The sequence below is a fragment of the Emys orbicularis genome, chromosome 10, assembly GCF_028017835.1.
Source record: "Emys orbicularis isolate rEmyOrb1 chromosome 10, rEmyOrb1.hap1, whole genome shotgun sequence".
Classification (NCBI taxonomy): Eukaryota; Metazoa; Chordata; order Testudines; family Emydidae; genus Emys; species Emys orbicularis.
This window is the reverse complement of record NC_088692.1, coordinates 18,921,138-18,940,625: the sequence shown is the minus strand read 5'-3', so window position 1 is coordinate 18,940,625 and position 19,488 is coordinate 18,921,138. Positions and strand designations below refer to the sequence as shown.

The window sequence follows — 19,488 nt, the reverse complement described above, 5'->3', positions numbered from 1 at the left end:
AGCACTATCTATTACAGTATCAGAGGGGTAGCCGTGTTAGTCTGGATCTGTAAAAAGCGACGAAGAGTCCTGCGGCACCTTATAGACTAACAGACGTATTGGAGCATAAGATTTCGTGGATACCCAGTTCGTCAGATGCATGTAGTGGAAATTTCCAGAGGCAGGTATAAATGTGTAGGAGATAACGAGGTTAGTTCAATCAGGGAGGATGAGGCCCTCTTCTAGCAGTTGAGGTGTGAACACCAAGGGAGGAGAAACTGCTTTTGTAGTTGGCTAGCCATTCACAGTCTTTGTTTAATCCTGAGCTGATGGTGTCAAATTTGCAAATGAACTGAATGTACAAAAACCGGTAGGAGAATACTTCAATCTCCCTGGACACACAATAGCAGATTTAAAGGTAGCCATCCTGCAGCAAAAAAACTTCAGGACCAGACTTCAAAGAGAAACTGCTGAGCTTCAGTTCTTTTGCAAATTTGACACCATCAGCTCAGGATTAAACAAAGACTGTGAATGGCTAGCCAACTACAAAAGCAGTTTCTCCTCCCTTGGTGTTCACACCTCAACTGCTAGAAGAGGGCCTCATCCTCCCTGATTGAACTAACCTCGTTATCTCCTACATATTTATACCTGCCTCTGGACATTTCCACTACATGCATCTGATGAAGTGGGTATTCACCCATGAAATCTTATGCTCCAATACGTCTGTTAGTCTATAAGGTGCCACAGGACTCTTTGTCGCTTTTTATCTATTACAGGAATCCCCTGGAGCCTTTCAGGATGCTGTGGTTCTAACTGAAGAACCAACAACACATTTTGAAAAAGCTATCGTCTGCAATGTAGCTGGCAGTGAATAAGAAAATCCAGATGATATCCCAAAGGGAAATCTGTACAGCTGAGCCATTGTATTGGAAAAGTAATAATTTGCTGTTACTACCTTTAGAAAGTTATTTTTGGATTCTCTCACACACACACATACACACTATTCAATAGTGTTGGTGTCTCTGATTTGGTGTAGATCTCACAGAGGAAAAAAAATCAGAACAATCGAGACACATTCTGACCAAATTAACAATTGATCCCTTCACTTAAGAGACGAGAGGTACTTTATAGTCTCTGGGCTTGATTTCATTGCTGGCATCACTTCCTTAGAATCCAGGCACACAAGGAATTAATTTAATCTCCTGAGTCCATAACAGATGAGCACGATAAATGCATGTATTCAGTGTCCAGTGTACCTGGATCATTTCCTTTTGAGAAAATAGGGGGCCAATCTTCACAAGAGCTTTTTTCACTAAATAAGATCCCTTTCTAATTTAGCTGAGTGAAATCATTAATGGATACCATCCATGTTTCTGCACATCCTACAACTCTTAGTATCATTTGGTCTGTGGTCAGATAACATCCATGTGTGAGCAGTAGCTGTATTCAGTGTTTGAATATGTTGATAAGATCACTAGATGTTGGATTAGAGGTAAGACTTTGATACTTCTCAGCTGTGCATAAACTGCTGGCAGATATCACATAACTTATTTATTGCTTGGGGAAAAAGAGAGGCAGTTGGCTACAAGGCATCTCTGTACTCGACTGGTAATCTTCTTTCTGGGCTGATTAAAAGGCCCCTTCATTAGTACAGTAATAAAAAATGTATTAAACCCAAAACTGGCTATGGTCACATGCAAATGTTAACTGCATTTTGTGTAGTCTTTAAGGGGAAAGGAAAGAAGCTAGCTACTTGTTACACACTGTGGTTCTGCGGGGGGAAAAAAGAATCACATTTAGCTGAAGTATCCTGGGCTATTAAAACTCTTATTCCCAGGGGCTTTATAATCTGACAGGCCAGAATTTACCCTACTCTCAACTGAAGTCTTCTAATTTCGACAGACGTGATGGATTAAAGAGAAAGCACCATTGACCTGGTTCCACTTCGTTAGCTTTTCCAATTAAACAGGATGCTATAGAAAGTGAGACCCTGCAGTAATACCTTGGGCCAGCAGGACTGAAGCTTTTAAAGTGTACCTTTGTACTTCAAAAGACGTTTCTTTAAATATTTTGTTTGAGAGCTAGTCCCAAAACACTAATGATTAGGTTTGAAACCAAGGAAAAAGTATTTCCAATGATGATAACTGAAATTTACAAATAGGCAAAGTAAGAAGAGAACTTATTAGTTTGATTTAGAGATATTTACTTTGTATACTTTGACATGTGATGTTCACCATTTGTGTTTTAACAGTAAATTTTTGAATCTCAAAACCTACTCTAATTGTTGTTTCATGATCTCCCCATAATTTTTCACAACTATGAAAATTTAAAATTTTGGAGAAAATGCTTCAAAATAAGTGGAATAAAATGCTCACCACATAATTTTGCTCAACTGTGAACATTTAAATTGATAAAAATCAAAGCAAATGCTTAAAAATCGACATCAATACTATCTTCCAAAATTATATAAAAACCCCACATCTAATTCTGCAAAGCCTACTCCTGATTAGCTTGTTGCAAGGATATTATCTTTTTCTTAGGACCTGTTAATTAACTGGCCATATGGACAGTTTTTGTGCTTTAGTATTTAGGAGTTCTTTAATAAGCTTTGGACCCCTAGCCAAGTTGAGATAAGAGTTCTTACTTTGTACACAAAAGAAGATATACACTACAAAGCTAGAACTGTTCACTTAAATATAATGACACATTATTAAAGCTACTTGGATCATCAGAATGAAATTTTGATGAAAAAATGGGCATAATCACAAATATTTTGTGTGAAAGGTTTTCAGTTCTCCAACCAGCTCTACACATTGCCAAAGTCTCCAGTTAACTTTCTGAAAGAGCTCAAAAACTTTAAAGACACACAGATCAATTGTATTGCAATGTAAAAATAGAACAGAGCAGGAAAAATATGAAAACCAAAATAGGAGATCAATGATATGAGTGCCTCATATGACCCTGAGTCTATTCTGAAACCTCTGTGGTCTCCCTAATACTCTTCTAATATTACTTTTATCCCACGCAACCAAATATTATAGCTGGCATATGCTTTGTGTGGGAGTGGAAGAGAGGTGTATATGAAAGGTACGCTATCTTAAGACGATAACATTTGAGAAGTCTGTGCTAGAGTAAACACTTGTTTCTTTGGTGTCATCTTGCCTAGTCAATAACAGCTCAAAAAAGTCCCATCTTCTCGGTATTCTGAAGACTGTCTATTTCTGTGACATTCCCCAGGGATGCTACTGAACAGCTGTGTCCCTTTTGCTGTCCAGCTTGGGATGCCTTTTACATTGCTTTGCTATAAGAGCCACCACTTCTGATGCTGCTCACACACAGCCTCCAGCGTGCAAAATCACTCGCAGCTATGTTACATGAATGCTCTGCTAGCCACTCATGAATTGTATTGCAGAGTGACACCAAGAAATTCCCAGTCCCAGCCTTGTCCCCCCCAGAAATGTGCATCTTGTACTGCCCAGCATTCTACTGGACAATGCAAACTCATAGAAAGTCCATCCTTTCATCAAAGGAAAATGATATGCACAGACCCTGTTATCTCAGGTGGTGGTTTCCAAACACTTCAATCCAAACACACACTGGTTTAGATAAAGGAATAAAACAAATTTATTAACTACAGAAAGATAGATTTTAAGTGACTACAAGTAATGAGTCAGAAAAGTCAGAATTGGTTACAAAGAAAATAAAAAAATAAATCGCAAACTAATACATAATTTAGCAAGCTAAATGGATTCAAAGCAAAGGTTTTATCTCATTATATGCTTACAGCAATCTGTACTGGCCGAAAAGCCTTCCAGCCAGCACCTCTTCCCCAGTTCAATGATGCTTCCTTTGTCTTTCAAGAGTTTTGTAGCTGCCATGAGTGGAGATGGGGGGACAGAGGTGAGGCGGTGTGTGTGTCCTCTATTCTTATACCATTCTCCACTTCTTGAGGATTATCTCCAGCTGGGGTTCAGGTGACAGCTAGTCTGTTTACACTGGACCTGCAGCTGTTTTCATTGCTAATATGTAAAGTTCTTGCTTGCACCCTTCTTCCTGCCAAAGAATGGTGGATAAACGTGGTGATAACCCATCATAATCCATTTGATTATGCCGATATCTGGCTGGGTGCCAGTGTTTCTTTTGTCTCTAAAAGATTGGTTTGTGCCTGCTTTTCTAAACTTGGAACATGTTATAACAATGTTATACAGTAGAATATTTTATACATGAGATTTTGTATATGTATATACAATTTACCAGGACAATAATGTTCAGCAGATTATGAGTTTTCAAGTGATGCCTCACAAGGCATACTCTGTACAAAATTTATTGTAGTCTTGTAAAAGTGGTGAACATAATGGTATAGACCGTCACAATTTCCTTCTGCTTTCTTTTTACAGGACCAGCCACCCCGTCCCTACACCGGCTTGGAGACCCAGGTTAGTACTGTTTTCCCCTCCTCTATTTGTTTAACTTGTTTAACTTCCAGAGTGACAAGGCAGTGCCATCACCTCAAATCTTGATTGAACTTAATTGAAATCTGTACCACATTGTCAGAGCAGAGGACATCATTTTAAAGGCAAAACAACTGTCAATACATGAGAGTTTCCCCTCTTCCATTTGCCCGGCTCAGCTTCCCAGACAGTGCAGGTAAAGATGTTGGCTGCCAGTTTGTTACTTTTAAAAAATACAATTGTATTGGAGATTTCTTCCTAAAACATAACAATGCACAGTAATGAATCTGTGGAAATGCTTGGCACCAAAAGATCAAAGTGACAGAGAGGTTTTTACAAAGTCACCAAGTCTTTGATTTGTGTTTCCTAATAAGGCAGCAGCATTGATTTCCATTCACCTTGATCTTTGGGAGACTGTTGAGGCAATAGCATTGACATACTGAAGATGAGTCATATACATTTCCAATTTCTCCAAATAGAGATAAAATTTTCTAGGTTGGGCTTCCATTAGACTTTCCCAGTGGAGAATTGTTAACTATTTTACAGTATATTGGTGGCTGCACCAAGCTCATTCCATCCTTTTTCATACCCCCTTCTCTGGGAACCAACCCTATAGGGTGTGATTGATAGGGTTGGGGTAGCACAATTGTTATTATACGGGGTCGGAGGGTCTTGGTAGAGCAGTATCAAAATACAAAGTAGTTATGACAGTACAAGTCTCTTCGTATTAGTGAGCCATAAATTGCAGGGAATTGAACAATATGGTAATTAGCAAGGCCTGTTCGTTACTGATTTGAAAGGAAGTTACCTAGAAATAGCTTCTAAGACCTGAGATCCTACTTTGAAGGGATCTGTTACCTGCCATTGACTAGACTTAAAAATCTTACTCAGTAGAATAAACAATGGCAGTGTCTGTGTGTTCGTGTGTATGTGTGCAGAATAAACAGTGGTGTGTGTGTGTGTGTGTGTGTGTGTAAGTGTAAGAATTTCATACTCTTGAAAATTTAAAAGAACAGCACTACAGATTGAGGTCTTCCATTTAGCCACGGAACAAGTAAAAATTTTCTCATGCTGCTCTGCCAAATTGCATCTTCCCTGATCTGAGTGTAGTTCATTTTTCATGCCTATTAATTCCTTGCTAAGACTACCAATGAGAGTGCCAAGTGGCTCCTGACATCACTGTGTTTTTAGTGGGCTTTAACATTTCCAGGAGAGAAAGAGGGGAAAAAAATTGTTTAATAATGAAGACAAATTAAGTGTATTTTTACACATTGATATTTCTACCAATATCACTAGAAGGCTATATCCGTTTCTGAATCTAGATAGTTGGTATCAATTCACATAAAAAAACGCCTGTCTCCTTATCTTGAAATTAATTGTCAGGGCTGAGAACAACTCTTTTTGTGTGAAACCTTTATTTCCCATAGCACTGTGAGCTGATAGAGGTGGCTCAAACATGACTGCTGAGATCTAGTGGGGCATGGCAAGGAGAGGAAATCAAGTGATTGTATCTCTCACAGTAAGAGAGAACTAAACCTGTGTGCTACAACTGTGATAGCTGAAGGTCAAAGGATATGTTCTGTTTGCTGCAGCATATTTCTTTCTGCCACATTTAGGAAAATGATCAGAAGGGTTTAGATTCTCAAAGAGAAGAGCTAGTCCATACTGTATCCACAGCTCCCACTGAGTTCACTGGCAATTGCATATGTACAGCAGTTGCAAGGTTGGGCCCTAATTGGAGAGGAGGGAGCTCTGGTTTGTTTGCTATGAAAAGCCTCATGTTAAAAATAAATAATCAGCAATTTTGTCATTTTTGCAAATTCAAATAAAAAGTTAATTTAGTTAGTTAGTTAGCATACTTTTGCTCTAGTATGATGATTTTACAATCCCTCCCCCGTTATTTCTCTCTCTCTCTTTTTTTTTTTTTTTTTTTTTGCTGGGGGATTGAAAATAAGGCTGCTGCTGTGTGGATGCTTTGATAGGTTGGCATCCTCAATAATGGTGGGATGAATCAGCTGGTTTGACAACACCCTCTCCACCATCCTATGATTCCCTCCTCAGTTCCAGTTTGATTGACATTTTGAACCCTCCCCCGACCCCTTAAAAATTGTGTTTTGGGCTTTTGATGAATTTTTATTGAATATTTCCCCCCCGTTTTTGGACCAGCTGTAGGGCTATTGGAAATTTTACAAATGTTGGTGAACACTTTTATTAAAAAAAAAAAATCAATATTGCAAAACTTCAACCAGCTGTGCTTGGTCTACTCCTTTTAAATTTCTCTAATTAAGATGGACTTTGCAGATTAATGGACAGGATGGCTCTGCTAAAGGAAATGGGAGGTGAGTTAGTGTGTGCATGAAGAATGCTTGCAAGAATACATCTTGGTTTTTGCAGTTTTAATACAGAATAGTTAAGATGCTAAAGTAACCTGACATGTGGTTGGTTAGTCACTTGTTTATCAAATTAATGAAAATTTCAATCATTTAAATTGATTTTTATATGCTGCTGTTATACTGTTTTTTTGCTTAATTTTTTAATGTTATTTTGTGACGGTGAAGAAGAGAGAAGGTACAGTTGGAAAAAAGTTTGTGTAGAGAGACTAATGATAGAAATTAATAAGTACACATTTTGTCGATTTATCTGTTGGGAGGGTAAAAATTAGGGCTGTCGATTAATCACAGTTAACTCACGCGATTAACTCAAAAAAATTAATTGTGATTAATCACACCGTGAAACAATAAAATACCAATTGAAATTTATTAAATATTTGTGGATGTTTTTCTACATTTTCAAATATATTGATTTCTATTACAACACAGAATACAAAGTGTACAGTGCTCACTTTATATTATTTTTATTACAAATATTTGCACTGTAAAAATGATAAAAGAACTAGTATTTTTCAGTTCATCTCATACAAGTACTGTAGTGCAATCTCTTAATTGTGAAAGTGTAACTTACAAATGTAGATTTTTTTGTTGTTGCATAACTGCACTCAAAAACAAAACAATGTAAATCTTTAGAGCCTACAAGTCCACTCAGTCCTACTTCTTGTTCAGCCAATTGCTAAGACAAACAAGCTTGTTTACATTTACAGGAGATATTGCTGACCGCTTATTTACAATGTCACCTGAAAGAGAGAGCAGGCATTCACATGGCACTTTTGTAGCCAGCGTTGCAAGGTATTTACATGCCAGATATGCTAAACATTCATATGCCCCTTCATGCTTCGGCATGAACATGAAGCATGTTCTCTTCCAGAGAACATGCTTCCATGCTGATGACACTCATTAAAAAAATAATGCGTTAATTAAATTTGTGACAATTCCTTGGGGGAGAATTGTATGTCTCCTGTTCTGTTTTACCCACATTCTGCCATATATTTCATGTTATAGCAGTCTCGGATGATGACCCAGCACATGTTCATTTTAAGAACACTTTCACAGCAGATTTGGCAAAACGCAAAGAAGGTACCAATGTGAAATTTCTAAGGATAGCTACAGCACTCGACCCAAGGTTTAAGAATCTGAAGTGCCTTCCAAAATCTGATCGGGACGGGGTGTGGAGCATGCTTTCAGATGTCTTATAAGAGCAACACTCCGATCCGGAAACTACAGAACCCGAACCACCAAAGAAGAAAATCAACCTTCTGCTGGTGGAATCTGACTCAGATGATGAAAATGAACATAGAATCATAGAATATCAGAGTTGGAAGGGACCTCAGGAGGTCATCTAGTCCAACCCCCTGCTCAAAGCAGGACCAATTCCCAACTAAATCATCCCAGCCAGGGCTTTGTCAAGCCTGACCTTAAAAACCTCTAAGGAAGGAGATTCCACCACCTCCCTAGGTAACCCATTCCAGTGCTTTACCACCCTCCTAGTTTTTCCTAATATCCAACCTAAACCTCCCCCACTGCAACTTGAGACCATTACTCCTGGTTCTGTCATCTGGTACCACTGAGAACAGTCTAGATCCATCCTCTTTGGAACCCCTTTCAGGTAGTTGAAAGCAGCTATCAAATCCCCCCTCATTCTTCTGTTCTGCAGACTAAACAATCCCATTTCCCTCAGCCTCTCCTCATAAGTCATGTGCTCCAGCTTCCTAATCATTTTTGTTGCCCTCTGCTGGACTCTTTCCAATTTTTCCACATCCTTCTTGTAGTGTGGGGCCCAAAACTGGACACAGTACTCCAGATGAGGCCTCACCAATGTCGAATAGAGGGGAATGATCACGTCCCTCGATCTGCTGGCAATGCCCCTACTTATACAGGCCAAAATGCCGTTAGCCTTCTTGGCAACAAGGGCACACTGTTGACTCATATCCAGCTTCTCGTCCACTGTAACCCCTAGATCCTTTTCTGCAGAACTGCTACCTAGCCATTCGGTCCCTAGTCTGTAACAGTGAATGGGATTCTTCCATCCTAAGTGCAGGACTCTGACTTGTCCTTGCATCGGTCCACACTGCTTTGGATCATTATCGAGCAGAAGCTATCATCAGGATGGATGCATGTCTTCTGGAATGGTGGTTGAAGCATGAAGGGATATATGAATCTTTAGTGCATCTGACACGTAAATATCTTGCAACACCAGCTACAACAGTGCCATGCGAATGCCTGCTCTCACTTTCAGGTGACATTGTGAACAAGAAACGGGCAACATTATCTCCTGCAAATGTAAACAAACTTGTTTGTCTGAGTGATTGGCTGAACAAGAAATAGGACTGAGTGGATTTGTAAGCTCTAAAGTTTTACATTGTTTTATTTTTGAATTCGGTTATTTTTTGTACATAATTCTACATTTGTAAGTTCAACTTTCATGATAGAGATTGCACCACAGTATGTGTAGGAGGTGAATTGAAAAATACTATTTCTTTTGTTTTTTACAGTGCAAATATTTGTAATAAAAATACATATAAAGTGAGCACTGTACACTTTGTATTCTATGTTGTAATTGAAATAAATATATTTGAAAATATCCAAAAATATTTAAATAAATGGTATTCTTTTATTGTTTACCAGTGCGATTAATTGTGATTACTTTTTTGTTAATCGCTTGACAGCTCTAATAAAAGCTATAGGGCTATATTCTGCCCTCAGTTATACACCTATAGAACTCAGTGAAGTTTCCCATGTTTGTAAAGAGTGTACATTTCAGTGGGTCAAGAATTATCTGTTGAAATGTTTTTTCAGAGGAAAATGTATTTTTCCTGAAGTTGAATTTTTTTTAATGGAAATTTGCCAAAAATGTTCAAGTTTCCATTGGAAAAAATCTAAATTAAATATTTCATTTCAGGTTGGGTTGACCCAAATCAAAACATTTTCAGTTTGTTACCTGAATCAAAATATCACATTTTTGTCAGTTTGACATTAATCTGTGTCTACCTATGCTACTGCAGTGCCTCATGGGAGTTGTAGTTCAAGTACCTTCTGCCTCGACTCTCCTCCTGTAGGTCAGGCTCCCTGTCTAGACTCCATCACATGAATAAAGATTTCAGATCTCAGAATTTCTATCAGTGATACATAATAAGTGCAACTTGTCAAGGGTATTGACTTGGTGTCAAAGATTAATAAAGTACTATTAATCAGTTGTCTTCAAGGGGAATCCAAAAGGTGAAAGATTTACCTCCACTGTGTGCCAAAATGATGTTCACATGGCGTGAAATCCAGATGTTATGTAAGCAAGTGAAGTTGTCATGGATGCTAATAGGCAAACATTTAGGATGGCATGGATGATGGCGGATGTTACGTTGAATTTTTTTTTTTTCAGTACCCACTGTATGGCAATTCGTTGCAAGTATACTATTTTACTACTTAAACCTGAATTTTATACCTAATGTAGCCCTGCTATGTTAATTACACCACTATTTACATCATGATCATATTTGTTTTCTGTATTGGATACGTAAGTTTTAAAAACAAGTCTCGTGCATTTTAGTGCTTTAGAAAAAATGGGCCAAATTCATACCTCAGTTAACTAAAACAGAATTACAACAGGTACGCTGTGTTAACTTACTTAATAATAAAAACACTCTGTTTCCTATCTTTAAATCTCACTATGCTCTTAAAAAACTGAACCAGATGGCATGAAACAATCTCTAGTTAGTCAGGATAACCAGGATTGGCAGAATTCTTTCAGAGAGAGAGAGCGAAAGAGTCAGGTGGCTTTATTTTTGACATCATGTAAGAACATGTTCACATAAGGAAGACCACAGAACCAGTGTAATTCTCATTCATTGAGACAGTCATACCTTACATCTGAAACAGATGTGTCCTGAGAATGACACCATTATTTAGGGCCATGTTTCTCATGTTAGCCTGATCTTATTTACATCAAGGAGGAGTGGCTGTTCAGTTTTCCCCCCTCATATCTTTCCATCTACAGAAACACAAATGGCCCAATGTACTGTCATAAGAACAGCCATACTGGGTCAGACCAACAGTCCATCTAGCCCAGTATCCTGTTTTCTGTCAGTGGCCGGGGCAAGATGTTTCAAAGGGAATGAACAGGACAATTGCTGAGTGATCCATCTCCTGTCATCCAGTCCCAGCTTCTGGCAATCAGAGGATTAGGGACACCAAGAGCATGGGGTTGCATACTGGACCATTTTGGCTAATAGCCATTAATGGACCTATTCTCCATGAACTTATCTAATTCTTTTTTGAACCCAGTTATAATTTTGTCCTTCACAATATCTCCTGGTAACGAGTTCCACAGGTTGACCATGTGTTCTGTGAAGAAATTCTTCCTTATGTTTGTTTTAAATCTGCTGCCTATTAATTTCATTGGGTGACCCTAGGTCTTGTGGTATGCGAAGGGGTAAATAATACTTCCTTATTCACTTTCTCCACGCCATTCTTTTTTTTATAGATCTCTGTCATATCCCCCCTCCTCAATCATCTTTTCCAAGATGAACAGTCCCAGTGTTTTAAATCTCTCCTCAGATGGAAGCCCTAATAATTTTTGTTTCCCTTCTCTGTACTTTTTCCAGTTCTAATGCATGTTTTTTGAGCTGGGGTGACCAGAACTGCACGCGGTATTCAAGGTTTGGGCATACCATGGATTTATATAGTGGCGGCATTATGGTATTTTCTGTCTTATTATCTATCCCTTTCCTAATAGTTCCTAACATTGTTAGCCTTTTTGACTGCTGCTGCACATTGAGCAGATGTTTTCAAAGAACTAATCATGATGACTCCAAAATCTTTCTTGAGTGGTAACAGCTAATGTAGACCCCATGATTTTGTATGTGTAGCAGGGCCGCCCAGAGGATTCCGGGGGCCTGGGGTCTTCGGCGGCGGGTCCCGGGGCGGAAGGACCCCCCGCCGCGGGTCTTCGGGGCACTTCAGCGGCGGGTCCCGGAGCGGAGGGACCCCCCGCCGCCGAATTGCCGCCAAAGACCCGGAGTGGAAGAAGCTCCGGGGGCCCGGGCCCTGTGAGAGTTTTCCGGGGCCCCCGGAGCGAGTGAAGGACCCCGTTCCAGGGGCCCCGAAAAACTCTTGTGGGGCCCCCTGTGGGGCCCGGGGCCTGGGGTAAATTGCCCCACTTTCCCCCTCCCCCCCCCCCCCCCGGGCGGCCCTGATGTGTACTTGGCATTATGTTTTCCAATGTACATTACTTTGCATTTATCATCATTGAATTTCATCTGCCATTTTGTCTCCCAGTCACCCAGTTTTGTGAGATCCCTTTATAAATCTTTGCGGTCAGCTTTGGACTTAACTATTTTGAGTAATTTTGTGTCCTCAGCAGGATTTAAAATGTTTTAATTGCCTGAAGAATTTGAGACTATGCAAAAACATCAGGCAAGAAGAATGAGATTTTATTTCCCTCTCTGTTACAGAGGTCATTATCGATTGTTTTGTAAATTGTATATTTCCAAGCTGTGCTATAGATGGATTGATCAGATGCTGAGGATTCCTTTATTCTTAGTGTCATTAGAACTGTGGAGTACTGCAGCTGGCAGGGTTGGCAGAACTCTATTTAACAGATTAATGAAACAAATAAGCAGTGTTCACATTTAGCTACTGGAGTTCTTACCTGTGTGTGCTGCCCACAGGAGGCAGCTTTTGGGTTTATGTGTGGAAAATCTTCTTAGTCTCATAAGCACCTTTTGGCTTTAAAAGTCATTTCCTGGGTGCCAGGCAGTGCAGCAGGCTGATGTATTCACCACCTCAGGAGACCTATGTTGGTTTTAAGTTACAGGAGTGATCAAAAGGCCTCTGCATGGGGAAATTTGGATCCAGATCTGGATGCAAACTTCATACAGCCCTTAAGTTCATAATAGTCCAAAGCAAAACTTGGTATCCCAACTTGGTGGTTTTGTAAGTGTCTTTTACACTTTTACACAGTTAGTTTTAGGGTCTCCACCTGGTCCCTGCACAGCTGTGTTTGACCTGATGGGGGTGACTTTTCAAGAAAGGTCCATGACTAAGACTTGGGCTAACATGCATAATATATAATACAATGTTTATGCTGTGATCAGATGCAACATCTATTCATATATAACCACTATTAAAACCACCCGAAGAAAATAAAACAAAAATCAGAACCAAAAAGAAAATATAATGCCCGTTTTCCTTTGTTGTATAAAGCCAGCATAGACTATGAACTTGTTTTCTAACTTTTTCAGAAATCAGTGTTTTCTGATTGGTCTGTATTGATAAGTGCAGTTGATAACTTGCATCCGTATTGAAATGACCACAGTGATGTGAATTGCAAATACAGTTCCTGAACTTTGGAAAGTGATTTAAGCTGAAAAATGTTAAGTTCTGAAATACCTGAAATAAATTATACAGCTAGAATATAGGATGTGGGAAGTGAATATCTCAGATGCCACTTTAGGGTGAAAGGAGGAGATATTTTTGTGGAAGCTTGTTTTAATAAAAAAAATAAATAAATCCAGCTGCTTGAGGTGTTCAGAAAGTTCAGATTGTGAAGCAAGCGTCAGTGCTGAAGAAGGGTCACACTGAGAGATGTTGTAGAAGTCCCTCTCTGAGAAATGGGAACGTTCTCGATTTTGTGGATCAAATTCTGGTGCTGAAATCTATGAAGCTATATGCTTGCCACAGTACTGTGGAGACATTTCCCATTTGTATAACCTTCTGTAGCAGCGGCATTTCCCACTTGCAACTCTTAGCAGTTAAATGCTGCTCTGAGAGAAATAAGACTTTTCCCCCCTCAGTTTGAATTATCATGGAAAACAGGCCAGACAGTGATGATTTCCTGACAAATGTCTAGTTTAATAGTAGAGCATTGAAAACCGCTGTGGTGGCGTTTGGTTCTATGAGGAGACCAGGGAATGTCTTCCGGACTGACAGGATTCAGAAACAGGCTGACACGGTTAATAGCCTGATTTACCTTCCAGCCTCCAGAGCAGTAGTCTTCTATCAGAGTGTACTGTTCCTTCCAGTGCTGCTGGCATTTTAAAATAGATCATTCTGAGGTGGGAGCTCTGCAAGTAGAGTGGTTGCCATCAGTAATAACTCTGTATCATGGCTGGGCAGGGGGTTAACACTGATCTCAGCAGGGCCAAGATCAGTGTAGTTCAGAACAATTCTTACCTGAAGATCCAGCCAATTAGCCATTGTGGAGTCTCTGATAGCTTTTAAGGAGACCGTGGGAGAGAATTGCTTATTATAATCCTGTCTGCTTTTTTTCTCCTTTAAGGAGGGAGCTAGTTTTAGAACTAAGCTGTGCTGCCCTGCAGAAAATTGTGTAGGAAAATAAATGTTGTCCTATAAAAAGCTATTTGTTTTCCCATAATCCCTTTCTCTGGAACTGATTGTTGGTTTAATGCAATAAAAACTCAAAGTTGAAGCTGCTCACTGTGTCATTGTTTTGTAGCAGTCTGCCTTCACAGTGGATGTTTGTCCTTCAGTGTTAAGTGGCCTTTTTGAACAGTGGAAATAGCCTCATGTAGCATTTCTAACAAGAACACAGCCAGTCTCCCTTGAAATCATTTCTGAATCCAATAGCTTTTTTGTCTATATTAGACTATAAATAATTGCCTGGCCCTTGGCCATTTTTCTTAAACCCAGAAATAAGAACACTTAACCCCCATCTTTGCGTAAAAAGAAGACAACGAGGCACCGATTTTGGAGTGAGCACTCTGTGGGCTATACACACAGGTGTCATTACAGCACTTCAAGACCTGTGTGTATTTAGTATGTCTGAATAATGCCATATTGACAACCCTCAAGACTGAATTTCTCTGCTTGTCCCTAGAACAGGTAGAGCATCAGTCAGCAGCAGTACAAGTTTCCCCATGCTGTTGTCCCTCAAAAATACTTGGAAAGAACCACTTATAGACGTGGGAGCATTCTACTGGCCACAGTCCTCTGTTCTGGCTGCCAACATCTGTCAGTTGGTGCCAGTTGTGGTGATGGTGGTTTTTGTGTACTGGTAACTAAACTGAAACTATCCGACTGATTTCACACATGATGCCAAACGGCCATCAGATAGCAACGACTTACAGTCACTTCTGACTTGGGCAGGATTAACTTCTCATCCTGGAAGTGAAGGGCTCAGCATCACGTTACTAATCTCTTGAGAAATGAAGACATTTTACATGGTGAAGCCGCAGTATTGTCAACCTCGACCATTCAGAAATATTGAGATTGGTTTAAAAATCTTTTTTTTTTTTTTTTAAATAATCATTGGGTTTGAGTTCTTTTTCTTTGCCTTCTGTTTTTTTTTGTCTTTAGGGTTCATGTTTTCAGGCTTTTCTCTACATTCATGAGGGCTAGACGCTTACTTTCATTGGGGGAGAGGGTGGGCAGACAACAAAAAACTGATCTTCTCAAGTAGTAACATAGATCCAGGAGATTGGACTTAAAGAAAAATACCCAATCTTGCAAATTCCATAATAAAGTGGTGAGAGTTGGCAATATTAAATATGAGATCTTTTTTTAAAAAACAAAACAAATGATGGTAACTGTGACGGGTTGGATCACAGAAACCCCCTTGGGAGCTGCCACCCGATGTGCCAAGACTACCCCTGCTTCTGTTTTCCCTGCCAGCTCAGGACTCCAGCACCCTGTCTTGCTGAGCCAGACACTCCAGTCTGGCTCCAACAAAGACTCAGGGTCTGAATCACTTGTCCTAAAGCTGCAAGTTTACCTGAAACCAGCTCACAGGAGTGTGCTTGTCTTTAGCACTCAGATGCCCAACTCCCAATGGGGTCTAAACCCAGATAAATCCGTTTTACCCTGCATAAAATTTATGCAGGGCAAACTTATAAATTGTTCGCCCTCTATAACACTGATAGAGAGATATGCACAGCTGTTTGCTCCCCCAGGTATTAATACATACTCTGAGTAAATTACTAAATAAAAAGTGATTTTATTAAATACAGACCGTAGGATTTAAGTGGTTCAAAGTAGTAACAGACAGAACAAAGTAAGTCACAAGCAAATTAAAATAAAATGCGCAAATCTATGCCTAATCAAACTAAATACAGATAATCTCACCCTCAGAGATGCTTCAGTAAGTTTTTCTCAGACTGGATACCTTCCAGGCCTGGGCACAATTCTTTCCCCTGGTACAGCTCTTGTTCCAGCTTAGGTGTTAGCTAGGGGTTTCTCCATGATGGCTCCTCTCTCCCTCTCTTCTGTTCCACCCCTTTATATATCTTTTGCATAAGGCGGGAACCCTTTGTCCCTCTGGGTTTCCACCCCCCCTTACTGGAAAAGCACCAGGTTAAAGATGGATTCCAGTTCAGGTGACATGATCACATGTCACTGCAAGACTTCATTACTCACTTGCCAGCACACACATATACAGGGAGACTCACAGGTAAACAGCCATCTGCAGACAATGGTCCTGGTTAATGGGAGTCATCAAGATTCCAAACCATCATTAATGGCCCACACTTTACATAATTACAATAGGCCCTCAGAGTTACATTTTATATTTCTAGTTTTAGATACAAGAGTGGTACATTTCTACAAATAGGATGATCACACTCAGTAGATTATGAGCTTTGTAATGATACCTTACAAGAGACCTTTTGCACAAAGCATATCCCATTTGCATTATAGTCACTTATTATCAAATTTTTTATAAAACTATCCCAGTTACATTATATTCACTTATTATCATGGTTTTTATACAACCATGTCGACTGCACAACGTCACAGTAACATAGTGGTGTGACGGGTTGGATCACAGAAACCCCCTTGGGAGCTGCCACCTGATGTGCCAAGACTACCCCTGCTTCTGTTTTCCCTGCCAGCTCAGGACTCCAGCGCCCTGTCTTGCTGAATTAGACACTCCAGTCTGCTCCAACACCGACCCAGGGTCTGAATCACTTGCCCCAAAGCTGCAAGTTTACCTGAAAACAGCGTACAGTAGTGTGCTTGTCTTTAGCACTCAGATGCCCAACTCCCAATGGGGTCTAAACCCAAATAAATCCGTTTTACCCTGCATAAAGTTTATGCAGGGCAAACTCATAAATTGTTCGCCCTCTATAACACTGATAGAGAGATATGCACAGTTGTTTGCTCCCCCAGGTATTAATACATACTCTGAGTAAATTACTAAATAAAAAGTGATTTTATTAAATACAGACAGTAGGATTTAAGTGGTTCCAAGTAGTAACAGACAGAACAAAGTAAGTCACAAGCAAAATAAAATAAAATGAGCAAATCTATGTCTAATCAAACTGAATACAGATAATCTCACCCTCAGAGATGCTTCAGTAAGTTTTTCTCAGACTGGACACCTCCCAGGCCTGGGCACAATTCTTTCCCCTGGTACAGCTCTTGTTCCAGCTCAGGTGGTAGCTAGGGGATTCTTCATGATGGCTCCTCTCCTCTCTCTTCTGTTCCACCCCTTTATATATCTTTTGCATAAGGCGGGAACCCTTTGTCCCTCTGGGTTTCCACCCCCCCTCACTGGAAAAGCACCAGGTTAAAGATGGATTCCAGTTCAGGTGACATGATCACATGTCACTGCAAGACTTCATTACTCACTTGCCAGCACACACATATACAGGAAGACTCACAGGTAAACACAACCATCTGCAGACAATGGGAGTCATCAAGATTCCAAACCATCATTAATGGCCCACACTTTACATAATTACAATAGGCCCTCAGAGTTATATTTTATATTTCTAGTTTTAGATACAAGAGTGGTACATTTATACAAATTGGATGATCACACTCAGTAGATTATAAGCTTTGTAATGATACCTTACAAGAGACCTTTTGCATGAAGCATATCCCAGTTACGTTATATTCACTTATTACCGTATTTTCTCTAAAACTATCCCAGTTACATTATATTGACTTATTACCAAGTTTTTATAAAACCATATAGACTGCACAACGTCACAAGTGGGATCTGTGCTTTCCATGGCACATAGAATTTTTTCTTCTTTTAACTCAGAAACTCTTTTGAAGGGGAAATTTACAGGGCATATAAGTGAACAAAAATCTAAAATGCCAGTGGGATATATGCCCACTGGGAGAAATGTGAAATTCCTTGAAAGGAGCGTGTTTGCTTTTGATTAAGAATCTTTCATTCTGCAGCCAAAGGGAAGAGAAAACTGCATGTGCTACCAGCTGAGAAACATGAAGCTACTAGTAGATTTGGATTGACTTACAACTGAAGTCTTAGGAACGCAGTTCCCATAAAAAAACATTCAATCTAATCAAATTGCTATGATATTGTCTCATAATCAGATACAGTGAGTCAGGAAAAGCGATGCTCTGGAATGCAACAGCTCGAGTGTCTAATGAGATGCATGTAAGAATGAAGTAGGAAACCCAAGATTAGATGTGGATTTAGCTCTTGTAAAAGGCTGGATGTTGCAAATATATCTGCTTGTTCTCCAAAGGGAAGATGTAGGTCCTGTAATACTACAGCGTAGTCTCAACAGGTGAGATGGACATTTCAGTTTATAGCAGTAGTTGCTCTCCATCTCTAAAAAGTGTTTTGTGCCATTCCTCCTTTTACATTTACTACGGAATTGGTAAATAAAAAGGGGAACATTCCATTGATCTGGGGCAGGAAAAATCCCTTGCTGCTTACATAATGTGACAAGAAAATCCTGCATTGGAGAAAGAATGTGTGAGTAAACAGCCCATGCTGGTAAATAGTGGGTGGGAGCTATTACAGAGTTGTGCCTGGTTAGCTCTACTGTGAATTAGGATACTGATTTTTTTCCAATAAATTAAAGACTTGCGGTGCAATTCTGCTCATAAATCCCTTAGGTGGTACTGAAAATAATCCTCCTGGCTCAGTAACCTAAGAGGAAACCGGACTTCATTTATCTTGTTTTATAACATTTATTTAGTTAGAACTTACTTTTTCATCTTATTTTTGGTAACTGCTATGCAAACTGCTATATTTCCATGGGTAAGACTGTGCAGTAGTCACAAGACCTTGCCCTGACAGAATGAGATTGTAGTCTGATTCAGTCAGGTGACTGTGAGCAGGTATCATTGTGACTATCACAATGAACTGCAAAAGCATAAAAGAAGAAAAAGCTCCTGTAATCTTCAGATTTCACGTTTCCCTCCACAATTTTTCAGCAGGCCCCAATAATCCCAAGATACAGTGGTTCTTGTTTTTGCTTTATAGTAGACACTGGAAGACTCTACAGGTGTAGTCTTGGCATATTTCCCAGGACTATTTTTAGTCCTTTACTGGAGGGACCATCTTTGTAGGGTGCAAGAGAAGTTCAAACTTAGTGTCCATTAAGGTCCTTATCCAAAGCTCATTGAAGTCAATGGAAATCTTTCCACTGATTTCAGTAGGTTTTGGATCAGGACCTAAATCCTTGATGTTTGCTGAGGGACCAACCAGAATGGCAACTGTAGCTATAGCCCTTTATCTTTTATATCTGTCATCACTCTTTTAACACAGATGGGAGAAAATAAACTTGTCCTATCAACAGATCTGTTTCTTTCAATAAAAAGTTGGTAACCAAAGCCCTGATTCACCAGGGGTACTTAGACATGTGAGTTCAAAAATGTGAGCGGGCCTTACTCACATTTCTGAGGTTATGCACAAGCTTTTAGACCTTGATTCAGCAGGGTACTTAACTAGTTCTGAA

At 39.7% G+C, this 19,488-nt stretch overlaps 1 protein-coding gene across 1 annotated transcript in view; it reads left to right on the top strand.

Moving 5' to 3' along the window:
* XYLT1 (xylosyltransferase 1) overlaps positions 1–19,488 on the top strand; it is a 324,163-nt gene that overhangs the window by 79,819 nt on the left and 224,856 nt on the right. Inside the window, exon 2 of the mRNA XM_065411535.1 lies at positions 4,377–4,415. Within this exon, the coding sequence (XP_065267607.1) occupies positions 4,377–4,415 (39 nt within the window). The remainder of the gene's footprint in view (positions 1–4,376; positions 4,416–19,488) is intronic.